Source organism: Rana temporaria, chromosome 12 (assembly GCF_905171775.1).
Source record: "Rana temporaria chromosome 12, aRanTem1.1, whole genome shotgun sequence".
NCBI classification, from domain to species: domain Eukaryota; kingdom Metazoa; phylum Chordata; class Amphibia; order Anura; family Ranidae; genus Rana; species Rana temporaria.
The window spans coordinates 119,874,815-119,893,822 of record NC_053500.1 but is presented as its reverse complement, the minus strand read 5'-3'; the positions used below and the strand labels follow the sequence as shown (position 1 = coordinate 119,893,822).

General features: G+C 47.2%; 1 protein-coding gene across 2 annotated transcripts in view; it reads left to right on the top strand.

The window, feature by feature from the left end:
* NCOA6 (nuclear receptor coactivator 6) overlaps nucleotides 1–16,442 on the top strand; it is a 67,338-nt gene extending 50,896 nt beyond the window's left edge. For both annotated transcript variants that reach the window (XM_040330396.1, XM_040330395.1), the window contains 3 exons: nucleotides 5,617–5,644; nucleotides 9,235–9,371; nucleotides 16,027–16,442. In XM_040330396.1, the coding sequence (XP_040186330.1) occupies nucleotides 5,617–5,644; nucleotides 9,235–9,371; nucleotides 16,027–16,073 (212 nt within the window). In that variant the 3' untranslated portion in view covers nucleotides 16,074–16,442. The remainder of the gene's footprint in view (nucleotides 1–5,616; nucleotides 5,645–9,234; nucleotides 9,372–16,026) is intronic.
* The last annotated feature ends 2,566 nt before the right edge of the window (nucleotides 16,443–19,008 follow it).

Genomic DNA, 19,008 nt, shown 5'->3' with positions numbered 1-19,008 from the left:
CGCCCTGTGCGGTGGGGGTAGGTCTACATGGTGCTTGAATCCCCGCTGCGGGGTAGCAGCGCACCGGATACCGCATGCCTAACAAGTCTGCGGACATACCTGCTTCCGCCTGAAGGTCTGCTCCCGCCCGTGTCTCGGGTGGGAGACTGGCTTCGCATTGCGAAGTGTTTTCCTTGGGGTACAAGATTGAGTTTCTCTCTTGTCTGCCAAACAGGTTTTTTCCCTCCGGCTTCTGGCCTCCTCCGGTTCGCCGGTTGACTCCGTCAGGGGCTGTCCAGGATCTTCTGGTCAGGGGAGTGATTGTGCCGGTTCCCTCGTTGGAACGGTCTCGGGGTTTTACTCCATTCTGTTTGTGTCCCCATGGAGGATGGGGCCCGGTCGATCCTGGGCCTCAAGTCCCTCGTTTTGTTTTGTCAGGTTTTTCTGGCATCCTTGGATGTCATGAACGTGTACCTGCATATCCTCAAACCACCAGAGATTCTGTGCTTTGCGGTCGGGGGGGACCATTTTCAATGGTGTCCTTCCCATTCGGCGGGTTTTCGCCAAGGTGCTCGTACCGATACTGGCCCGGCTGTGACAGCGGGGGTTTGTTATCATGGGATGTCTGGACGACATTCTCCTACGAGCTTCTTCGAGCTCTGCATTGGTGGAGCCGTGTCTATCACGTGTCAGGCTCTCCGAGTGTTCGGCTGGTTTCTGGATTGTCCTGAAATCAGGGTTGATTCCGTCTCAGGGATACCTGAGACTGGTCCTGGATTCCTCCGGGGCGGGAGTGTTTTTTCTCCTAGCGGAAAAACTTCAGACTCTGCTATCTGCTGTGCAGCAGTTGCCGACCCAGAAGCGGTCATCTCTGCGATTCTGCAGGAAGGTTCTGGGTCAGTTGGTAGCCTCTTTCGAGGCGGTTCCGTATGCCCAATTCCACGCCAGGGTACTACGGAGGGAACTGCTGTCACGATGGGACTAGCTTCCGTCATCTCTGGATTACCAGATTCAGTTGAGTCATCTGATCATGTCTCCCCTGGTATGGTGGCTGGCGTTTCCGGTGCTTCGGGCCGGAAAGTCATTTTTCTGCAGGCCACTGGACAGTGGTCACGACGGATGCCAGCCTCTCCGGTTGGGGAGGGGCGCTTGGGGCACCCAGTCAGCCCAGGGGCACTGGACTCAGGTGGAGTCCTGCCTACTGATCAACGTTCTGGAGCTCCGAGCAATCAAGCTTTGCCTTACCAGGTGGTCCCTGGATCTACAGGGCCGACCGGTCAGGATCCTGTCCGATAACACCACGTCCGTGGCGTAGGTTGATCATCAGGGAGGCACACGGAGTTCTGTTGCAGCGACGGGGGTCGCGCGCATCCTTTCGGTGGGCTGAAGGGTCCGTTCCGGCTCTATCGGCCGGGTACATTCCGGGAATACGGAATTGGCTAGCCGACTACCTAAGTCGCACTGCACTGGGCCAAGGAGAGTGGTCTCTCCACCCGCAGGTGTTTCGGGGTCTGTGCCGAAAGTGGGGCACTCCGGACGTGGACCTTCTAGCGTTCCGTCTCTATATCGGTAGGTGCCACGGTTCGTGGCCAGGTTTAAGGACCCGTGGGCGGACGCGTCAGGCGCGTTGGTGGCTCCTTGGGGTCGCTGTCGCCTACTTTACACCTTCCCTCCTCGGAAGCTTCTTCCTCGCCTGCTGCGCAGAGTAGAAGCTGTAGGGATTCTATCGGTCCTGATTGCCCCAGATTGGCCGCGTCGCTTCTGGTACGCGGACCAGGTGCGTCTGCTGGCAGACGCCCCCTAGCGTCTTCCCCTGGGAATTGATTTTCTGTTACAGGGTGCAATCTTCCACCCTGTTTCACAGCCACCGGCCTTAGCGGCGTGGCTGTTGAGAGCCAGGGGCTTAAGGACCGAGGCCTATTGGGCTCGGTGGTCTCTACCGTGCTGCCTGCACGGAGGTCTACCTCACGTAGGTTTTTTCCTCATACATGGAAGGCCTACTTCTCTGTGTGTGGGGAGATGAACTGGCACACTCGTACATGCGTTGTGTACAGGATTCTGCTGTCTTTGCAGCAGGGAGTGGTTCAGGCTCTCGCCTTACGTACGGTTAGGAGCCAGATTTCTGCTCTGGCTGTTTTTTACTTGCAGCGACCCTTGGCATAGCACTCCTGGGTGCGTGCGTTGGGTCACGGGGTCTGGCAGGTGGCCCCTCCGGTGCGCCCTCCATTACCCCCATGGGACTTGAATTTAGTCCTTTCAGTGCTTCGGGATGCTCCCTTTGAGGACATTCGGGAGGTTTTTTGTTTTATTGTCACAAAAGGTGATTTTATTTCTGGTAGCAATTACCTCGATCAGACGGGTGTCTGTCTGTTCTGGTGGCCTTGTCTTGCAAGGCTCCCTGCTTGGTCATCCGTAAGGATGAGGTGGTGCTGCGGCCGCAGCCGTTTTTCTCCCTAAGGTCGTTTCGGCTTTTCACTTGGATGTGGACATTGTTCTTCCATCCTTGTGTCCTCAGCCGAAGAACCCGAAGGAGGCCACTTTACATTCTTTGGATGTGGTTCGGGCCCTTCGAGTTTACTTGTCGGCGACAGCTCCGTTCCGGATGTCGGACTCGCTGTTCGTGTCTGTGTCCGGTCCCAGTAAGGGCCTGGCAGTTTCGTCGGCCACCATTTCCAGGTGGATCCGACGGATTGTGCTTCAGGCCTATGCCCTGAAGGGCGGGCGCCCCCCTTTCGGGTCATGGCGCATTCGACCAGGGCGATCGGGGCCTCTTGGGCTTTCCGACACCAAGCCTCTGTGTTACTGGTGTGTAAGGCTGCGACCTGGTCGTCGGTCCACGCTTTTTCAAAGTTTTATATGGTGGATGTGAGTGCATCTTCGGATGCCTCCATTGGCCGCAGGGTGTTACAGGCGGCAGTTTAAGGTTGGAGTTCCTCCGTTGAGTAACTCCGGTTTTTGTTTGGGGTGTAACCTGTTTTTGCTGTGTTATTTTTCCCACCCCTCGAATTTTTTTGACACTGCTTGGGGACGTCCCTAAGGTCAATGAAGGCTGTGTCCGTCTATGAACGAAAGAGAAAAAAGGATTTTTGTACTCACCGTAAAATCCATTTCTCTGAGTTCATAGACGGACACAGCACCCACCCCTCCTTGGTTTGTACTGCTTGTTACGAACTGAGGCTGCTAAAGCAGGGTGTGGGTTATGCCTGGGGGAGCCACGCCCCCTGGGAGGAGCAGCATGAAGGAAAGTTTTTAACACCTTAAGTGCTGTAGAATTCTGCCTAAATCTCCTGGTAGGAAGAAGCATAACCCTAAGGTCAATGAAGGCTGTGTCCGTCTATGAACTCAGAGAAATGGATTTTACGGTGAGTACAAAAATCCTTTTTTTTCACCTGTTTGTCCAATGTTCCCTTTAAGGATCTTTTTTTTTTTTTTTTATCCTGGGAACAATCTCATTGTTCCTTTTGTGACCCTATTTTGTCTCTCTCCTATTGCATATATTTGTTGCTCCACCTATTGGTAGTTTTGGCTCACAACTGTTGCTAGTGTAGGTTTGGTGTCCCCATTCCCCTTGGCAGTGGTTTTTCTGTCCTGGTTTGAGCATCCAGTTGATCCTCTGTGACCTCACCTTGGGCATTGACAGATTCCCCTGTCCTGTAGGGAAGCCGTCCCTAACCCCCCCGGTACCAGGGACCAGCTCCAGTGATGACAACACCTTTACGGACCGAGGAGAAGGGAGTTGGTGCTGCCTGTTACCTCTGCAGGGGGGTGTGCTGCCTGTTACCTCTGCAGGGTGTTGGTGCTGCCTGTTACCTCTGCATGGAGTTGGTGCTGCCTGTTACCTCTGCAGGGTGGTGTTCTGCCTGTTACCTCTGCAGGGTGGTGTGCTGCCTGTTACCTCTGCAGGGTGGTGTGCTGCCTGTTACCTCTGCAGGGTGGTGTGCTGCCTGTTACCTCTGCAGGGTGGTGTGCTGCCTGTTACCTCTGCAGGGTGATGTGCTGCCTGTCACCTCTGCAGGGTGATGTGCTGCCTGTCACCTCTGCAGGGTGATGTGCTGCCTGTCACCTCTGCAGGGTGGTGTGCTGCCTGTTACCTCTGCAGGGTGGTGTGCTGCCTGTCACCTCTGCAGGGTGATGTGCTGCCTGTTACCTCTGCAGGGTGGTGTGCTGCCTGTCACCTCTGCAGGGTGATGTGCTGCCTGTTACCTCTGCAGGGTGATGTGCTGCCTGTTACCTCTGCAGGGTGGTGTGCTGCCTGTCACCTCTGCAGGGTGGTGTGCTGCCTGTTACCTCTGCAGGGTGATGTGCTGCCTGTTACCTCTGCAGGGTGGTGTGCCTGCCTGTCACCTCTGCAGGGTGGTGTGCCTGCCTGTCACCTCTGCAGGGTGGTGTGCCTGCCTGTCACCTCTGCAGGGTGGTGTGCCTGCCTGTCACCTCTGCAGGGTGGTGTGCTGCCTGTCACCTCTGCAGGGTGGTGTGCTGCCTGTCACCTCAGGGGGAGGTGTGTGTGCGTGCAGTCACTGGGAGGAAGGGCGTGTGTTGGGGCAACCTGTCACCTCAGGAGGGTTTGGGCTTGTGCAGCCTGTCACCTCTGGGCCAGCTTGGCTCTCCTACCATCTCTTCTTTTCACCCTTCCTCTCTATAGGTAAGGTCACCACAGAGAGCGAGGGGAGTAGTGGTGCCATGATAAGCGGAGGAGGCACCCCCTGGTGGTGGGAGGATGGCAGTGCAGGTTGTGCCGGCTAGCTCTCCTGCCACCCACCCCCATCTGAGCGGCCTGGCCCTAACAGGCCATGGACTGGCATCGGTCTGCAGCCTGGGGGTTGAGGACCCCTGCTGTAGGGGTCTTCACCACGTCTTAGAGTTGGTCGTTGGTCCTTCTGTTTGTCCTCTGTAGCAGATGGTTCCTGATTCCGCCATAGTGCCGGCAATGGCCGTTGGTCCTTCTGTTTGTCCTCTGTAGCAGATGGTTCCTGATTCCGCCATAGTGCCGGCAATGGCCGTTGGTCCTTCTGTTTGTCCTCTGTAGCAGATGGTTCCTGATTCCGCCATAGTGCCGGCAATGGCCGTTGGTCCTTCTGTTTGTCCTCTGTAGCAGATGGTTCCTGATTCCGCCATAGTGTCGGCAATGGCCGTTGCTCAGCTCTCAGTTGGACTTCTTTTGAACATTTTGACCGTTTCTGAATTCCTGAGTCCCTTAATGTATGATGGAGAAAATAATAAGATTTTTGTACTTCCAATGAAATCTTTTTCTTTGAGTCCATTAAGGGACACAGCAACCACCCCTCCTGTGTTATGCCCCTGTGTAGAGGAGGGGTTATACTCCATCTGGCTTACAACTTTTCTGATTGCCAGTGTCCATTTCTCCTTAAGGTGAAGCATAACCCAAGTACAAGAATTTAATCAGCGAAAGTTCTACGAACATTTGCTTTCCATGTTCCTCTTACCCGTCTTCTCTTGATTAGTTTTTCCTCAGAATAACGGGCCAGAGGAAGGGACCAGCAGTGACAATCAGAATGCACCCGAGAACAAAGGTAAAATGTTACGGCAATGGGTTTATTTCCTGAAGAAGAAATAATATTGTCTTCCTGCAACATTGCCATGCATCGTTTTATAAAAAAAAATCTTTTTTCTTTTCAGATGCTGATATGCCAGAGAATATGGAGTGGTGAGTTTTTATGCTATTTTTTTGTGTGCTTTGTTGAGTTTAAATGAGTTTTCAAAAAAGAATCCTAGAACAATGTAATGGTAATATAGTAGGGTACTTCCCATCCCATAGGACCCCTAATAAGAAGGCACATCATCACGGTCTAGATATTTTGTTAAACTTGTCCATACACTGATAGTTTTTTTTTTTTGCAGGCTGAATGGGAAAAAAAATCTTAGATTCCTCCATGCATGCTTTACACATTATTTACACATTAGATTGACAAATCTGCAGTGCCAGCTACTGCAGAAAACCCAGAACAACAGCTTCATCTTATTGGAAGCAGCTGCTGTTCGGCGGTTAGTTTTTTAATTGACAGCTTTTATGAAAGAAGTCAGAAGGGAGGGTACCGAAGGGCCACCCGGAAGGCAAATTTTGACACAGCATGGGAGTTTTCCCCAGTGGGGTTTTTGGGCAGCTCAGTTAATGAATTGGAGGACAATTGTATATAAAAAGGGGTGTTTTGACACAGACACGCTAATGTGTCCTGTAGTGATACTGTGTCCACCAGAGGGGTTGTTTAAACAACCGTCTTGTCCAGGGGACTGTTGGAGTTCTTCACTCGGCAACTGGGTCAATTTAAAATAGACCTGCAACCTCCCATACAAAAGGGAGTTGCAGCACTTTGTTGTAAGTTTTTTTTTTTCTCTTTGATCCCCTGCAGAGTTCTATAAATACAAGTAGAACCTCCCAGTGAAATCCAGCTAATGCGGCATCCTATGATGGTGTGGCAACAATGCTGCACTGCTCCTGAATTCAGAGCAGAGTTGCCACTCTCATGTAGGCTGTGTCTGACTGCAATACAGTGTAATCTGCATTTGTCACATTTGATTCACAAGCCTATAGCCACACCTAGTCCTGCCCACTGCTTTCTGGATTGACAGCACTGCCTTTGTTGCTGCAATCCTCTCACTGTGTGTTGCAGTGTCTGGGAGGAGAGTGTGTAAGACGCACACGGAGAACTTTATAAAGAAAGTTTTTTTTTTTTTTTTAATTGTGCATGATCTAGTAACTATACAGAACAAGTACAAGGAGTCTTTAGTGGTACCTTAAGCATTCTGTTTATTCAAACTCAACTTTGGGAAATGGTTAAAGTGGTTGTAAAGCCTCAAGGTTTTTCACCTTAATGCATTCTATACATTAAGGTGAAAAACCTTCTGTGCTGCAGCTCCCCCAAGACCCCCCCGTTTCTTACCTGAGCCCGATCTGATCCAGTGAGGTGCATGAGCACAGCGGCTCCAGCCGTTGTCTTTCTCCTCATTGGATAGATTGACAGCAGAGGGAGCCATTGGCTTCCACTGCTGTCAATCAAATCCGGTGACACGACAGTCTGAGTCTGTGGCGCGCCAGCAGGGCACCCGGGACTACTCTGTGCAAAACAAGGTGTATAACACGCACCCTAACTTTGAGAGGGAAGTTTCAGGGAAAAAACTTTCCACAGCCCCCTGCATATAACACGCAGGCACAGTTTACCCTCTATTTCCAGGGTAAAAAAGTGAGTGTTATACGCCAATAAATACAGTGGCCCAGATTCACGTAGGGCGGCGTAACTTTGTGTGGGCGTAGCGTATCTTTTTTACGTTACGCCGCCGCAACTTAGAGAGGCAAGTGCAGTATTCACAAAGCACTTGCGTCCTAAGTTACGGTGGCGTAGCGTAAATGGGCCGGCGTAAGCACGCGTAATTCAAAGGAGGCTGGTAGGGGGGCGTGTTGTATGCTAATTAATCGTGACCCCACGTAATTGACGCTTCTAACGAACGGCACATGCGCCGTCCGTGAAAGTATCCCAGTGCGCATGCTCCAAATTACGCCGCAAATAGTCAATGCTTTAGACGTGAACATAACTTACGCACAGCCCTATTCGCGTACGACTTATGCAAACGACGCAAAATTCGACGCTGTCCCGACGTCCATACTTAACATTGGCTACGCCTCCTATAGCAGGGGTAAATTTACGCTGGAAAAAGCCTTACGTAAACAACGTAAATCAATGCGCCGGGCGCACGTACGTTTCTAAATCGGCGTATCTAGCTAATTTGCATATTCTACGCGTAAATCTACGGAAGCGCCCCTAGCGGCCAGCGTAAATATGCACTCCAAGATACGACGGCGTAGGAGACTTACAGCGCTCGTATCTAGGCAAAATTCATGCGTAACTGATTCTAAGAATCAGGCGCATAGATACGACGGCGCACATTCGGACTTACGACGGCATACGTGGAGTTACGCCGTAAGTCCTTTGTGAATCTGGGCCAGTATCTTTTTTTTTTTTTTTTTACAAAAAAAGGGGGGGGGGTTATAACCCCTTTAATGCTTCCTTTGCAACGGGGCTCCTGCCACATTGCATGAGTGAATGCAATAGTATTGCACAGAGCAGGGGCTTTACTCCTGTTTTTGGGTCCCACCCAGCACTGTCCCCTTCTCCTGTCCATAACATAGACACGCACAACATGGCTCAGCCACGCCCCCCCCACTTCCTTTGCATGATTTAATTGACAGCAGCAGGAGCCAATAGCTACTGCTGCTGCCTTTGTGTCCTGTGAATACAGGAAGAGGAGAGAGGAAACTGCAGACTGGTACAATGCTGGATTGATACAGAGGGAGGAGATGAGCTCTGCCTGCCAGGGGAGAAAGGGATAATGTCAGTAACAACTTAATTTAAAGCTACGCTAAGCAAAAGCAAGCATTTAACATGAAGCGTTTTGCGTTTCTTTAAAGCTGAACTATGGGGAAAAATTAAAACTACCTTTGCCTTGGGCTCCCAGAGTTCAGCTTTAAAGCGGGGGTTCACCCTACAAAAAAACATTTTTTGTCTACCATGCCATCCAGCATATTAGTGTCAGCTACAATATGCCTTTATTTTTTATTTTTTCCGCTGTACTCACAGTTTAATCCATTAGTTAAGTTTCAGACTCCTCGCGGGGAGTAGGCGTTCCTATGAAGAGGGGAACATGGATGACGGCCGGCTATGGCGCGTCACGCTTCCCGAAAATAGGCGAAATAGGACTTTGCTTTTCACGGCGCCTGCACAGTCAGCTCCTAGTCTGTGCGCAGGCACCGTGAAGAGCCGAGTCCTACTCCGGCTATTTTCGGGAAGCGTGACGCGCCATAGCCGGCCGTCATCCATGTTCCCCTCTTCATAGGAACGCCTACTCCCCGAGAGGAGTCTGAAACTTAACTAATGGATTAAACTGTGAGTACAGCGGAAAAAATAAAGGCATACTGTAGCTGACGCTAGTATGCTGGATGGCATGGTAGAAAGTTGTTTTTTAGAGTGAACCTCCACTTTGACAAATGCTGCTTTGCAAGTATAAACTACCCTCAATGTGGGGTGTCCTATGTGTGTAGATGCTTCTGCCACGTGTTAAATTGTAGGTTCACTTTTTACAATTTTGAATTGGGTGCTTCAAGACTGGTGCAGAGTTTTAAATGGTGATTTGACTCAAAAAATGGTTGAGAAACTGATATAAAACACATATTAAGAACACAGTAAAACAGACATGTTGCACAAAGGTGTCCTTGGCTCACTGATATTATCTCATTCCATTTAGTGAGCCAGAAGAAAAGTCCAGGCCCCCAAGTCGTAGGAATTCCAGAATGGAAGAATTTCCCATCCCACAAGACATCTTGGAGAGTGGACAGCGAAAGCGCGCGCCCCGTCCCAGCGCTGCATCGAATTCCGCGAAAGGTGAAGGAAACCAGCCAACTGATATGCAGTAGATATACAAGATGTGTTTTAGCGGGTTGTTGCAAGGTCAACATGTTTAGGATGATGGATGGTTGTGGAGAAACTGCTGGAGATCTACCAGAGACTGTGAGAAAGGAGAACTTTAAAGTGGTCTCGTCACATTCTGTGGCTTGCAAGCGTCATGTTTCCACAAATATTAATTCAAAGGGCCTGTTTAAAGAGAATATTTGAGGCCAGTGTTGTTTCCACCTGGCTAATATGTGTCTCTGACAGTCGCTCGCCGGTGACTTCTCTTTTGGCTGATTTTCACATTGCCATACCTGGTCGACCCAGTAGCTTCCCGTGACGTCACCGCCACCATGACCTTACCAGGATGACTTTGGAGCAGCTCAGCTTCCTGATTGGGGTCTAGTTCCTCTACTTAAAAGGTCCGACAGTGGATGGAGTGCCTGGCTCAGCCCCCCCCCCACACATGTCTAGGCCACCAATACTTCGCCCCTTTATCTTCCCATTGATTGTCCATGTTGAAACTTTTTCTACTTTGTGGGCTAGTATGAAGCAGAAGAAGCTGCACAGACAGCATATGCACCTCCTCTGGCTTTGTGACTGCATAGGTACACTGGTGACTAATCCACTTTAAAAGTTGTGTGTTGAAAATGATGGCACCGATGCAATGCTTGGTTTTAATAGGGGTGTTGGAGAGCCAGCATGGGACCAAATCTGACTGATGAGGACACAGCCTGAATGTTTTTCTGTTTTTAATAATGGGAACTTGTGGGAAAGCACTGGCATAGAAAGTCATGTGTGTTACCTGTAGCAAGCAACTGTACTTGATGCGATGTCTTAAGCCTATTGGTATGTAAGGCCCCTTTCAGATGGAGCGGATCTGTCCAAGTGGAAAACGCCTGCTCAGCGGGGATCTCAGCACAAATACCTGTTGAGTAGGCAGATGTGAGGTCCATGTCCGCTCTGCTATGCAAAGCGGACACAGACACAGCCCGCTCTCCTCTATGGGGCAGCCAGATGGAAACAGACTGCACATCCGTTTTCATCCGATTGTCATTCGATCCGCTGGACGGATGGGCAACGTTTTTCATGGCGTCCCTTTTTTTTTTTCGTTCATAGACGGACACAGCCTTCATTGACCTTAGGGTTATGCTTCTTCCTACCAGGAATCTCCTGGTAGGAAGAAGCATAACCCTAAGGTCAATGAAGGCTGTGTCCGTCTATGAACTCGGAGAAATGGATTTTACGGTGAGTACAAAAATCCTTTTTTTTGTGAATTTTATCGGATGCCCAGCGGGTGCTGACATTCGCCGCCCCTTAGAGAACAATGGGTGTTCCATCGGGTCACCTGAAAAACTGACAGGTGGACTCAATTGGTCCACTGGTGTGAAAGGGGCCTACAGCAGACTTGCACCTTGAGTTTATTTCTGCTTTGGAAAATTACTGAGAAATTAGGAAGGCAGAATGTGGGTTCTTTAATTGTAAACACTCAACTATCAGCACTTCTGGATCATGTGACTTAAAGCACATATGATGGGTCACTTGACCCACACCAGCTCTGGATTGTAGACACTGGCATCAAAGTCTTCAATAACACTGAAGATTCTATTGGTCTGATCTCCCCAGGACGCCAACACTGGATCAGTATTTTTAAGTGGTCCAAAAATCAATACAAGGGACATAATTTACAGTCAGTAGGATGTTTCCCTTGTGCTGATTCCTCTTCGGTTAGTGAAATCTTCTTTCGTCCTGCCTCCCCACCTCCTCAGTCTTCCGGGGCGACAGGGGTTTGCGCAGCTAATGAGGCTGCCATTAAAGTGGTTGTATAGTCAAAATGTTTTATTTTTTTTGTCACATGTAAGGTAAACGGCATTATGAAATACTTACCTTTAGAACGAGGCATCGGTTACTCACCTGGTCCACGCCGAGGTAGTTGACATGTTGCATCGGCGTGCCTTCTGGTATCGCGGTTACAGCGCTGTGACTGGCTGGAGCCGCGATGTCATCAATTCTGCGCATGCGCGTGAGACTTCTTTCCAGCAAGGTCCAGCATCTGCCGGGCCTTTAGCCGAGAATGCCCTGTGCGCAAGCGCCGCTGCAGTCAGCAGCTCATTGCGAGGGGAATATCTCCTAAACCGTAAAGGTTTAGGAGATATTATTTTTACCTACAGGTAAGCCTTATTATAGGCTTACCTGTAGGTACAAGTAAAAAAATAAAAACACTATACAACCACTTTAAAGCAGCCTGACTAAGCCTGCCCTTTGTGCCCAGCTGTTCCATTCGTAAAAGCCGTACTACAGCTTCCTGTGAATGGAACACAATCTATGATTGGAGGATGGGTGGATGATTGCTAGCTCCACCCCCTCCATTCATAGATCCTGTTTTTATTCATAGAAACTGTAGTACGGCTTCAATGAATGAAGCAGCTGGGCAGAAAAGACAAGCATAGTTGGGCTCTCTGGATGAGAACCTGTGAAAGCCAGTTAGTTGTATTAACCCCCACCGTTCCAGAAGATTGCAGGAGCAGGTGGGTGAGGGTTGACAGGACCGAGGAAGAATTTCACTAACAGAAGAGAAATCGGCACAAGGGACACATCCTACTGACTGTAAGCTATGTTCCTTGTGCTGATTTTTTTGTTTGTGATTTTTGGCTGCATGTTCGCTTTATTGATGTTTTTATGATTCAGTAAAACATTAAGGCCTCATGCACATTGGGTGTTATTGAAGCTTCTTCTAGGGGCATCAGGCGTTTTTATATTCCCTTGCCTCTAAATTCTCCTGCATGTTATCCTATGTGTCCATGCACACATAGGCTTTTAGCAGCGTTTTCAGTCAGGAGAGTTTAGAGGCAGAAAAAATATGTATTTTATTGGGATTTTATGTGATAGACCAACACAAAGTGGCACAAAATTGTGAAAGGAAAATGATAAATGGTTTTCAATTAATTTTACAAATAAATATCTGAAAATTGTGGTGCGCATTTGTATTCAGCATCCTTTACTCTGATACCCCTAACTAAAATCTAGTGGAATCAATTGCCTATTTAGTAAATGGAATCCATTTGTGTGTAATTTTAATCTTAGTATAAATACAGCCGTTCTGTGAAGCCCTCAGAGGTTTGTTAGAGAACCTTGGTGAACAAATAGCATCCTGAAGGCCAAGGAACAGACCAGACAGGTCAGGGATAACGTTGTTGAGAAGTTTAAAGCAGGGTTAGGTTATAAAAAAAATATCCCAAGCTCTGAACATCTCACAGGACACTGTTCAATCCATCACCTGAAAATGGAAAGAGTATGGCACAACTGCAAACCTACCAAGACATGGCCGTCCACCTAAATGACAGGCCGGGCAAGGAGAGCATTAATCAGAGAAGCAGCCCATGGTAACTCTGGAGGAGCTGCAGAGATCCACAGCTCAGGTGGGAGAATCTGTCCACAGGACAACTATTAGTCATGTACTCCACAAATCTGGCTTTTATGGAAGAGTGGCAAGAAGAAAGCCATTGTTGAAAGAAAGCCATAAGAAGTCCTGTTTGCAATAAGCCATGTGGGGGACACAGAAAACATGTGGAAGAAGGTGCTCTGGTCAGATGAGACCAAAATGTAACTTTTTGGCCTAAAAGCAAAACGGTGTGTGTGGCGGAAAACTAACACTGCACATCACCCTGAACACACCATCCCCACTGTGAAACATGGTGGTTGCAGCATCATGTTGTGGGGATGCTTTTCTTTAGCAGGGACAGGGAAGCTTGTCAGAGTTGATGGGAAGATGGATGGAGCCAAATACAGGGCAATCAGAAGAAAACCTGTTAGAGTCTGCAAAAGACTTGAGACTGGGGAGGAGGTTCACCTTCCAGCAGGACAACGACCCTAAACATACAGCCAGAGCTACAATGGAATGGTTTAGATCAAAGCATATTCATGTGTTAGAATGGCCCAGTCAAAGTCCAGACCTAAATCCAATTGAGAATCTGTGGCAAGACTTGAAAATTGCTGTTCACAGACACTCTCCATCCAATCTGACAGAGCTTGAGATATTTTGTGAAGAAGAATGAGGGAAATAATGTCACTCTCTAAATGTGCAAAGCTGGTAGAGACATTCCCAAAAAGACTTGCAGCTGTAATTGCAGTGAAAGGCGGTTCTACAAAGTATTGATTTATTGAATACAAATGTACGCCACACTTTATTTGTAAAACTATTTTGAAAACCATTTATCATTTTCCTTCCACTTCACAATTATGTGCCACTTTGTGTTGGTCTATCACATAAAATCCCAATAAATACATTTACGTTTTTGGTTGTAACCTGTCAAAATGTGGAAAATTTCAAGGGAAATTAATACTTTTTCAAGGCATTGTATGTACTAAGAAGGCGCATTCTTATTTTGGTTGTGCTGCTCCCAAGTACACTATTGCTCCCCCTCAGAGACGGCTCTAGGCTTTTTGAGGCCCTAAGCTAAACTTCGACACGGGGGCCCCACTCATGACCATAATGGGTAAAAAAATTCAAGCAAATAAAAATGGCTGCAAAAAGTTGCATGGATCTAGCACACGGTGATTGAGGTGAGGCAAATTAGGCAGCCGCAAGGCCCCTGTGAGTGTGAGGCCTTAAAGGGTCACTAAAGGAATTTTTTTTTTTAGCTAAATAGCTTCCTTTACCTTACTGCAGTACTGGTTTCATGTCCTCATTGTTCATTTTTGCTTTGAAGTAGCTGTAATTCTGCTGTGATCTCCACACTTCCTGGTTGCCTGTTTCCTTATAACCACAGTACTGGGAGATTTTCACGGTGGTCTAAGCTGTCATTACTGTGTGTCTAAAACTCCTCAGAACCAATTAGATTCATTTTAAAAACAAAACACTGCCCTGGATTTGTTTGTTTTTGTTCTGTGAGTCTTCCCGACTCACCTCTCACCCGGTACTTCATGTATGTACCTTTAAAACCGAAAGTGAAACTAGATGCACATTATATGATAGATTAAATTCAATTTTTAATTATTTTTAAAAGGAATCAGTTAACTTTTATGTCTCTATACCCAATAAACAGTCATTTCAGCAAAAAAAATAATTTCCTTTAGTGACCCTTTAACCACTTAAGGACCAGCCCATGTACATATACGTCCACAATATGGCACGTACAGGCACATGGGCGTATGGGTACGTCCTCCCCTATTAGCGGGTGGGGGGTCCGATCGGGACCCCCCCCGCTACATGCGGAGGTCGGGTCCGCTCGGGGAGCGATCCGGGACCACGGCGCGGCTATTTGTTTATAGCCGCTCCGTCGCGATCGCTCCCCGGAGCTGAAGAACGAGGAGAGCCGTGTGTAAACACGGCTTCCCCGTCCTTCACTATGGCGGCGCATCGATCGCGTCATTCCCTTTATAGGGAAGACACGATCGATGACGTCATTCCTACAGCCACACCCCCAAACAGTTGTAAACACATACACAGTGATCCCTAACTCCTACAGCGCCGCCTGTGGTTAACTCCCAAACTGCAACTGTCATTTTCACAATAAAGAATGCAATTTAAATGCATTTTTTGCTGTGAAAATGACAATGGTCCCAAAAATGTGTCAAAATTGTCCGAAGTGTCCGCCATAATGTCGCAGTCACGAAAAAAATTGCTGATCGCCGCCATTAGTAGTAAAAAAATAAAAAAAAATAAAAATGCAATAAAACTATCCCCTATTTTGTAAACACTATAAATTTTGCGCAAACCAATCGATAAACGCTTATTGCGATTTTTTTTACTAAAAATAGGTAGAAGAATACGTATCGGCCTAAACTGAGGAAAAAAAATGTTTTTATATATGTTTTTGGGGGATATTTATTACAGCAAAAAGTAAAAAATATTGCTTTTTTTTCAAAATTGTTGCTCTATTTTTGTTTATAGCGCAAAAACTAAAAACCGCAGATGTGATCAAATACCACCAAAAGAAAGCTCTATTTGTGGGGAAAAAAGGACGCCAATTTTGTTTGGGAGCCACGTCGCACGACCGCGCAATTGTCTGTTAAAGCGACGCAGTCCCGAACTGTAAAAACCCCTTGGGTCTTTAGGCTGCATATTGGTCCGGGGCTTAAGTGGTTAAGCGACCGCCTAATTTGCCTAATTAAAGAGCCGCCTCTGCTCCCCCTTCCCCCTCCTACAAGCCCTGTGTTTTGGTAGGTATAGTATAGAGAGAACACGATTCAACACACTGACTGATGAAGTCTGATTGGTTGTTATGAGTCGCAGATCACGTGCGATCTGCTTCAATATGCGTAATGCATTCATGTTTGTTTCAAAGAATTCATAATTCTACTAAATTGCTCTGCTTATGTTACTGATGGCTTGCAGGTAACTTATATTGCAGTATAATGTGACCATGGTGCAGTGTTGTGCTGTTGGGGTCCATAGATGATGATGACCTTCCCCCTACAGAGTACATACTATCTGGTTCTTATTTGCAAGGATACAGTAAGTTGTCACTGGCACAATAAAACGCTCTCTGCACCCTCAGAAAACATCAAAGGGACCCCAATGTGAGCTACAAAGCTACTAATGATTACAACGCCAACCCCTTGACTGCCGGAGGGGGGCAGCCAGTGGCAGTGCTCTGTTTTCTGTTGGCAGTGAAGAAGTTAATCAACCACTGTTTTTTCCTTGCAGAACCTGGAGCCAGTTCCAACCAATCCAAACGGAGGAAGTCCAAGTAGACATTTTTTTTTCTTTTTTTTTTTTTTATTGGCACATCTGCTGACAGATCTGTATATGTTCGTGAGCTGTGATATATCTCTATTTTTTTATCAACTGGAGGTGAATATGTTTGTACAGTTCTCATAGTTTTTATTGTCGTTTTCCTGTCTTTTGGGGAAACTTAGTTTTTCTTTCTTATTTTAATGAACTGAGATTTTAAACTACCTACACACCCCCATTTTACCTAAGGTCTTTTCCTTTGCGGCCCATTTAATACCAGGGAAAGACTTAATAAGAATGTTAGGGATAATAAAATTGTCTTTGATTTTTTTTTTTATTTAAATTCACTGTAGTATATATTTAAAAAAACGGTCACAGTTTTTTTTTTTTTTTTTAGTTGAGCTAATGGCTTCCTTAAAGGGGAGGTTCACCCTAAAAAACACTTTCTCTAATTACACTGGCCCCCCACATTACAATACGATTATGCCTGTTATGTTTTTTTTTGATGCTGTACATACCTTCGTACAGCTAATTCACCCGTGGCTTCGGGGTTGCGAGTCCCGCGGATGTGGGCGTTCCTCACATGCTGGTGATTGACGTTTTGACAAAAAAACAGCTCCCCCCGTTGCGTAAGCCGCGTCACGATTGGCGAAAGGAGCCGAACGGTGATGCGCAGGCGCAGTATAGCGCCGACTCGCCGTTCGGCTCCTTTCGCCAGTCGCGACGCAGCTTACGCGACGGGGGGAGCTGTTTTTTTGTCAAAACGTCAATCACCAGCATGTGAGGAACGCCCACTCCCGCGGGACTCGCAACCCCGAAGCCACGGGTGAATTAGCTGTACGAAGGTATGTACAGCATCAAAAAAAATATAACAGGCATAATCGTATTGTAATGTGGGGGGCCAGTGTAATTAGAGAAAGTGGTTTTTAGGGTGAACCTCCCCTTTAAAGACAGGAAATGAGGTCGTTTCGACTTCGACACCTTGAAGCAAAGGTCATTAACTCAGAGCAATAGGTCAGAAGAATCTATTAAAATGTGGTTGCTGTAGTTATGCAGTCATAATTGCTCCCTTCGCTGCCCTACGAAATAATTTCCACTTCTAATGGCTTGCAAAGAGATTAAAAATGAAAGCCAATCTTTGGTTGGTTAATGTGTTTGAATAATTTGGGTTTATTGACTACAGCTGTGCAAGGAGCAATGCAGTAACTACAAAGTGCTGTGCCCAGAGCAACCGGCCAGAATCCAATTGGTATGAATGAAAACTTCAGTAAGCCGAACTCTGATTGGTTACTGTAGGTTTTGGCACATTACTCCTCGCACTGTTTATTGAATAGAAGCCTCAGATACGTAATTAGAATACCCCTGTTAGAGCACAAACACACATTTGAAACCTATTGTGGAATTAATATCCTCGTATAGTTGAGTTTAAAGTGGAACTAAACCCTCCTAATGTTTTCAGCCAAGGAAGCTGCCATCTTGGCCTCTGTTTGATCTTCATGATGCTGCACATGTGATCAGTTATGGCATCAGCCATTTGATGGTTTCACGGTTTGGTTGAGAGCACAAGGAGTGTCACGGGTTCCTGGCACGTGTCGGGAATGTAACTGTTTTTTTAAACTGTTAATTCAATGGGTTTCGTTCCGTTTTAAGATGTAAAAAAATTATTGGTTTTGTCAGTATGTATCCTATGGCTAGATTGCAAGGAGGAAAAATAAGTCTTATTTCAGTCCTGAGGCTGGCCAGTAGAAATTCTCAGATTGAAGCTGTTAGATTCCAAGGGCCATATTCTCAAAGAATTTACGCCGGCGTATCAGCAGATACGCCGACGTAAGTCCGATTCTAAGGCCGTTCTATGTTTAAGTGTATTCTCAAACTGAGATACACTTAAACATGCCTAAGATACGACGGCCTGCGCCGTTGTATCTTAGGCTGCAATATCTACGCCGACCGCTAGGTGGCGTTTCCTTTGCGGTCAGCGTAGAATATGCAAATGACTAGTCACGCCGATTCTCTAACGTACGCTTGCCCGTCGTAGTGATTTTACGTCGTTTTCGTAAGCGATACGCGGTGTAAAGATAAAGATGCCCCCTAGGTGGCGTACTCAATGTTAAGTATGGCCGTCATTCCCGCGTCGAAATTTGAAAATTTAACGTCGTTTGCGTAAGTCGTCCGTGAATGGCGATGGACGCCATTTACGTTACCGTCAAAACAAATGACGTCCGTGAGACTTCATTTAGCGCAATGCACGTCGGGTAATTTACCCGACGGAGCATGCGCATTACGATCGGCGCGGGAGCGCGCCTTATTTAAATGATCCACGCCCCCTACCAGGATCATTTGAATTAGGAGTGCTTGCGCGGGTGGACTTTACGCTACGCTGCCGCAAGTTTACAGGTAAGTGGTTTGGGAATCAGGCACTTGCCAGTTAAACTTGCGGCGGAGTAACATAAAGGACATACGTTACGCCGCCGGAGATCTATAAGAATATGGCCCCAAGTCTCATTTCCTCTTAGATGTTGAAAATTGGCTGCTATGGGATGCCTTCTTTCAAACGACCACTTATACCCCTTTTGGCATTAATCAAAAGATCTGATTGGGAGACTAATTAATTTTTTTTCAGTTTGTATCATTTTAGCAAACAGGTCACAATAGCAACAGACAGGTGGCATCTTTAGTTTTCCACCCTCCACTGGGAGAACACAACAAGGTATTTGGTTACATCATCACTCGTCATTGGTCAGAACTTGTTGGCCTTATTAATCAAGATGTCTGGGGGAAGAATCTTCACATGGTTTGCATTACCCCAATAGTGGTCAGTTGGATAAATCTGAACTTCAGGCACATACATTTTTATTTAACTGTATTCCTCTATAGCGTTGGGTCTCCAAACTTTCTAAACAAAGGGGCCGTTTATGGTCCTTTTTAAACTTTAGGGGGGCTGGAATGTGGCCATTG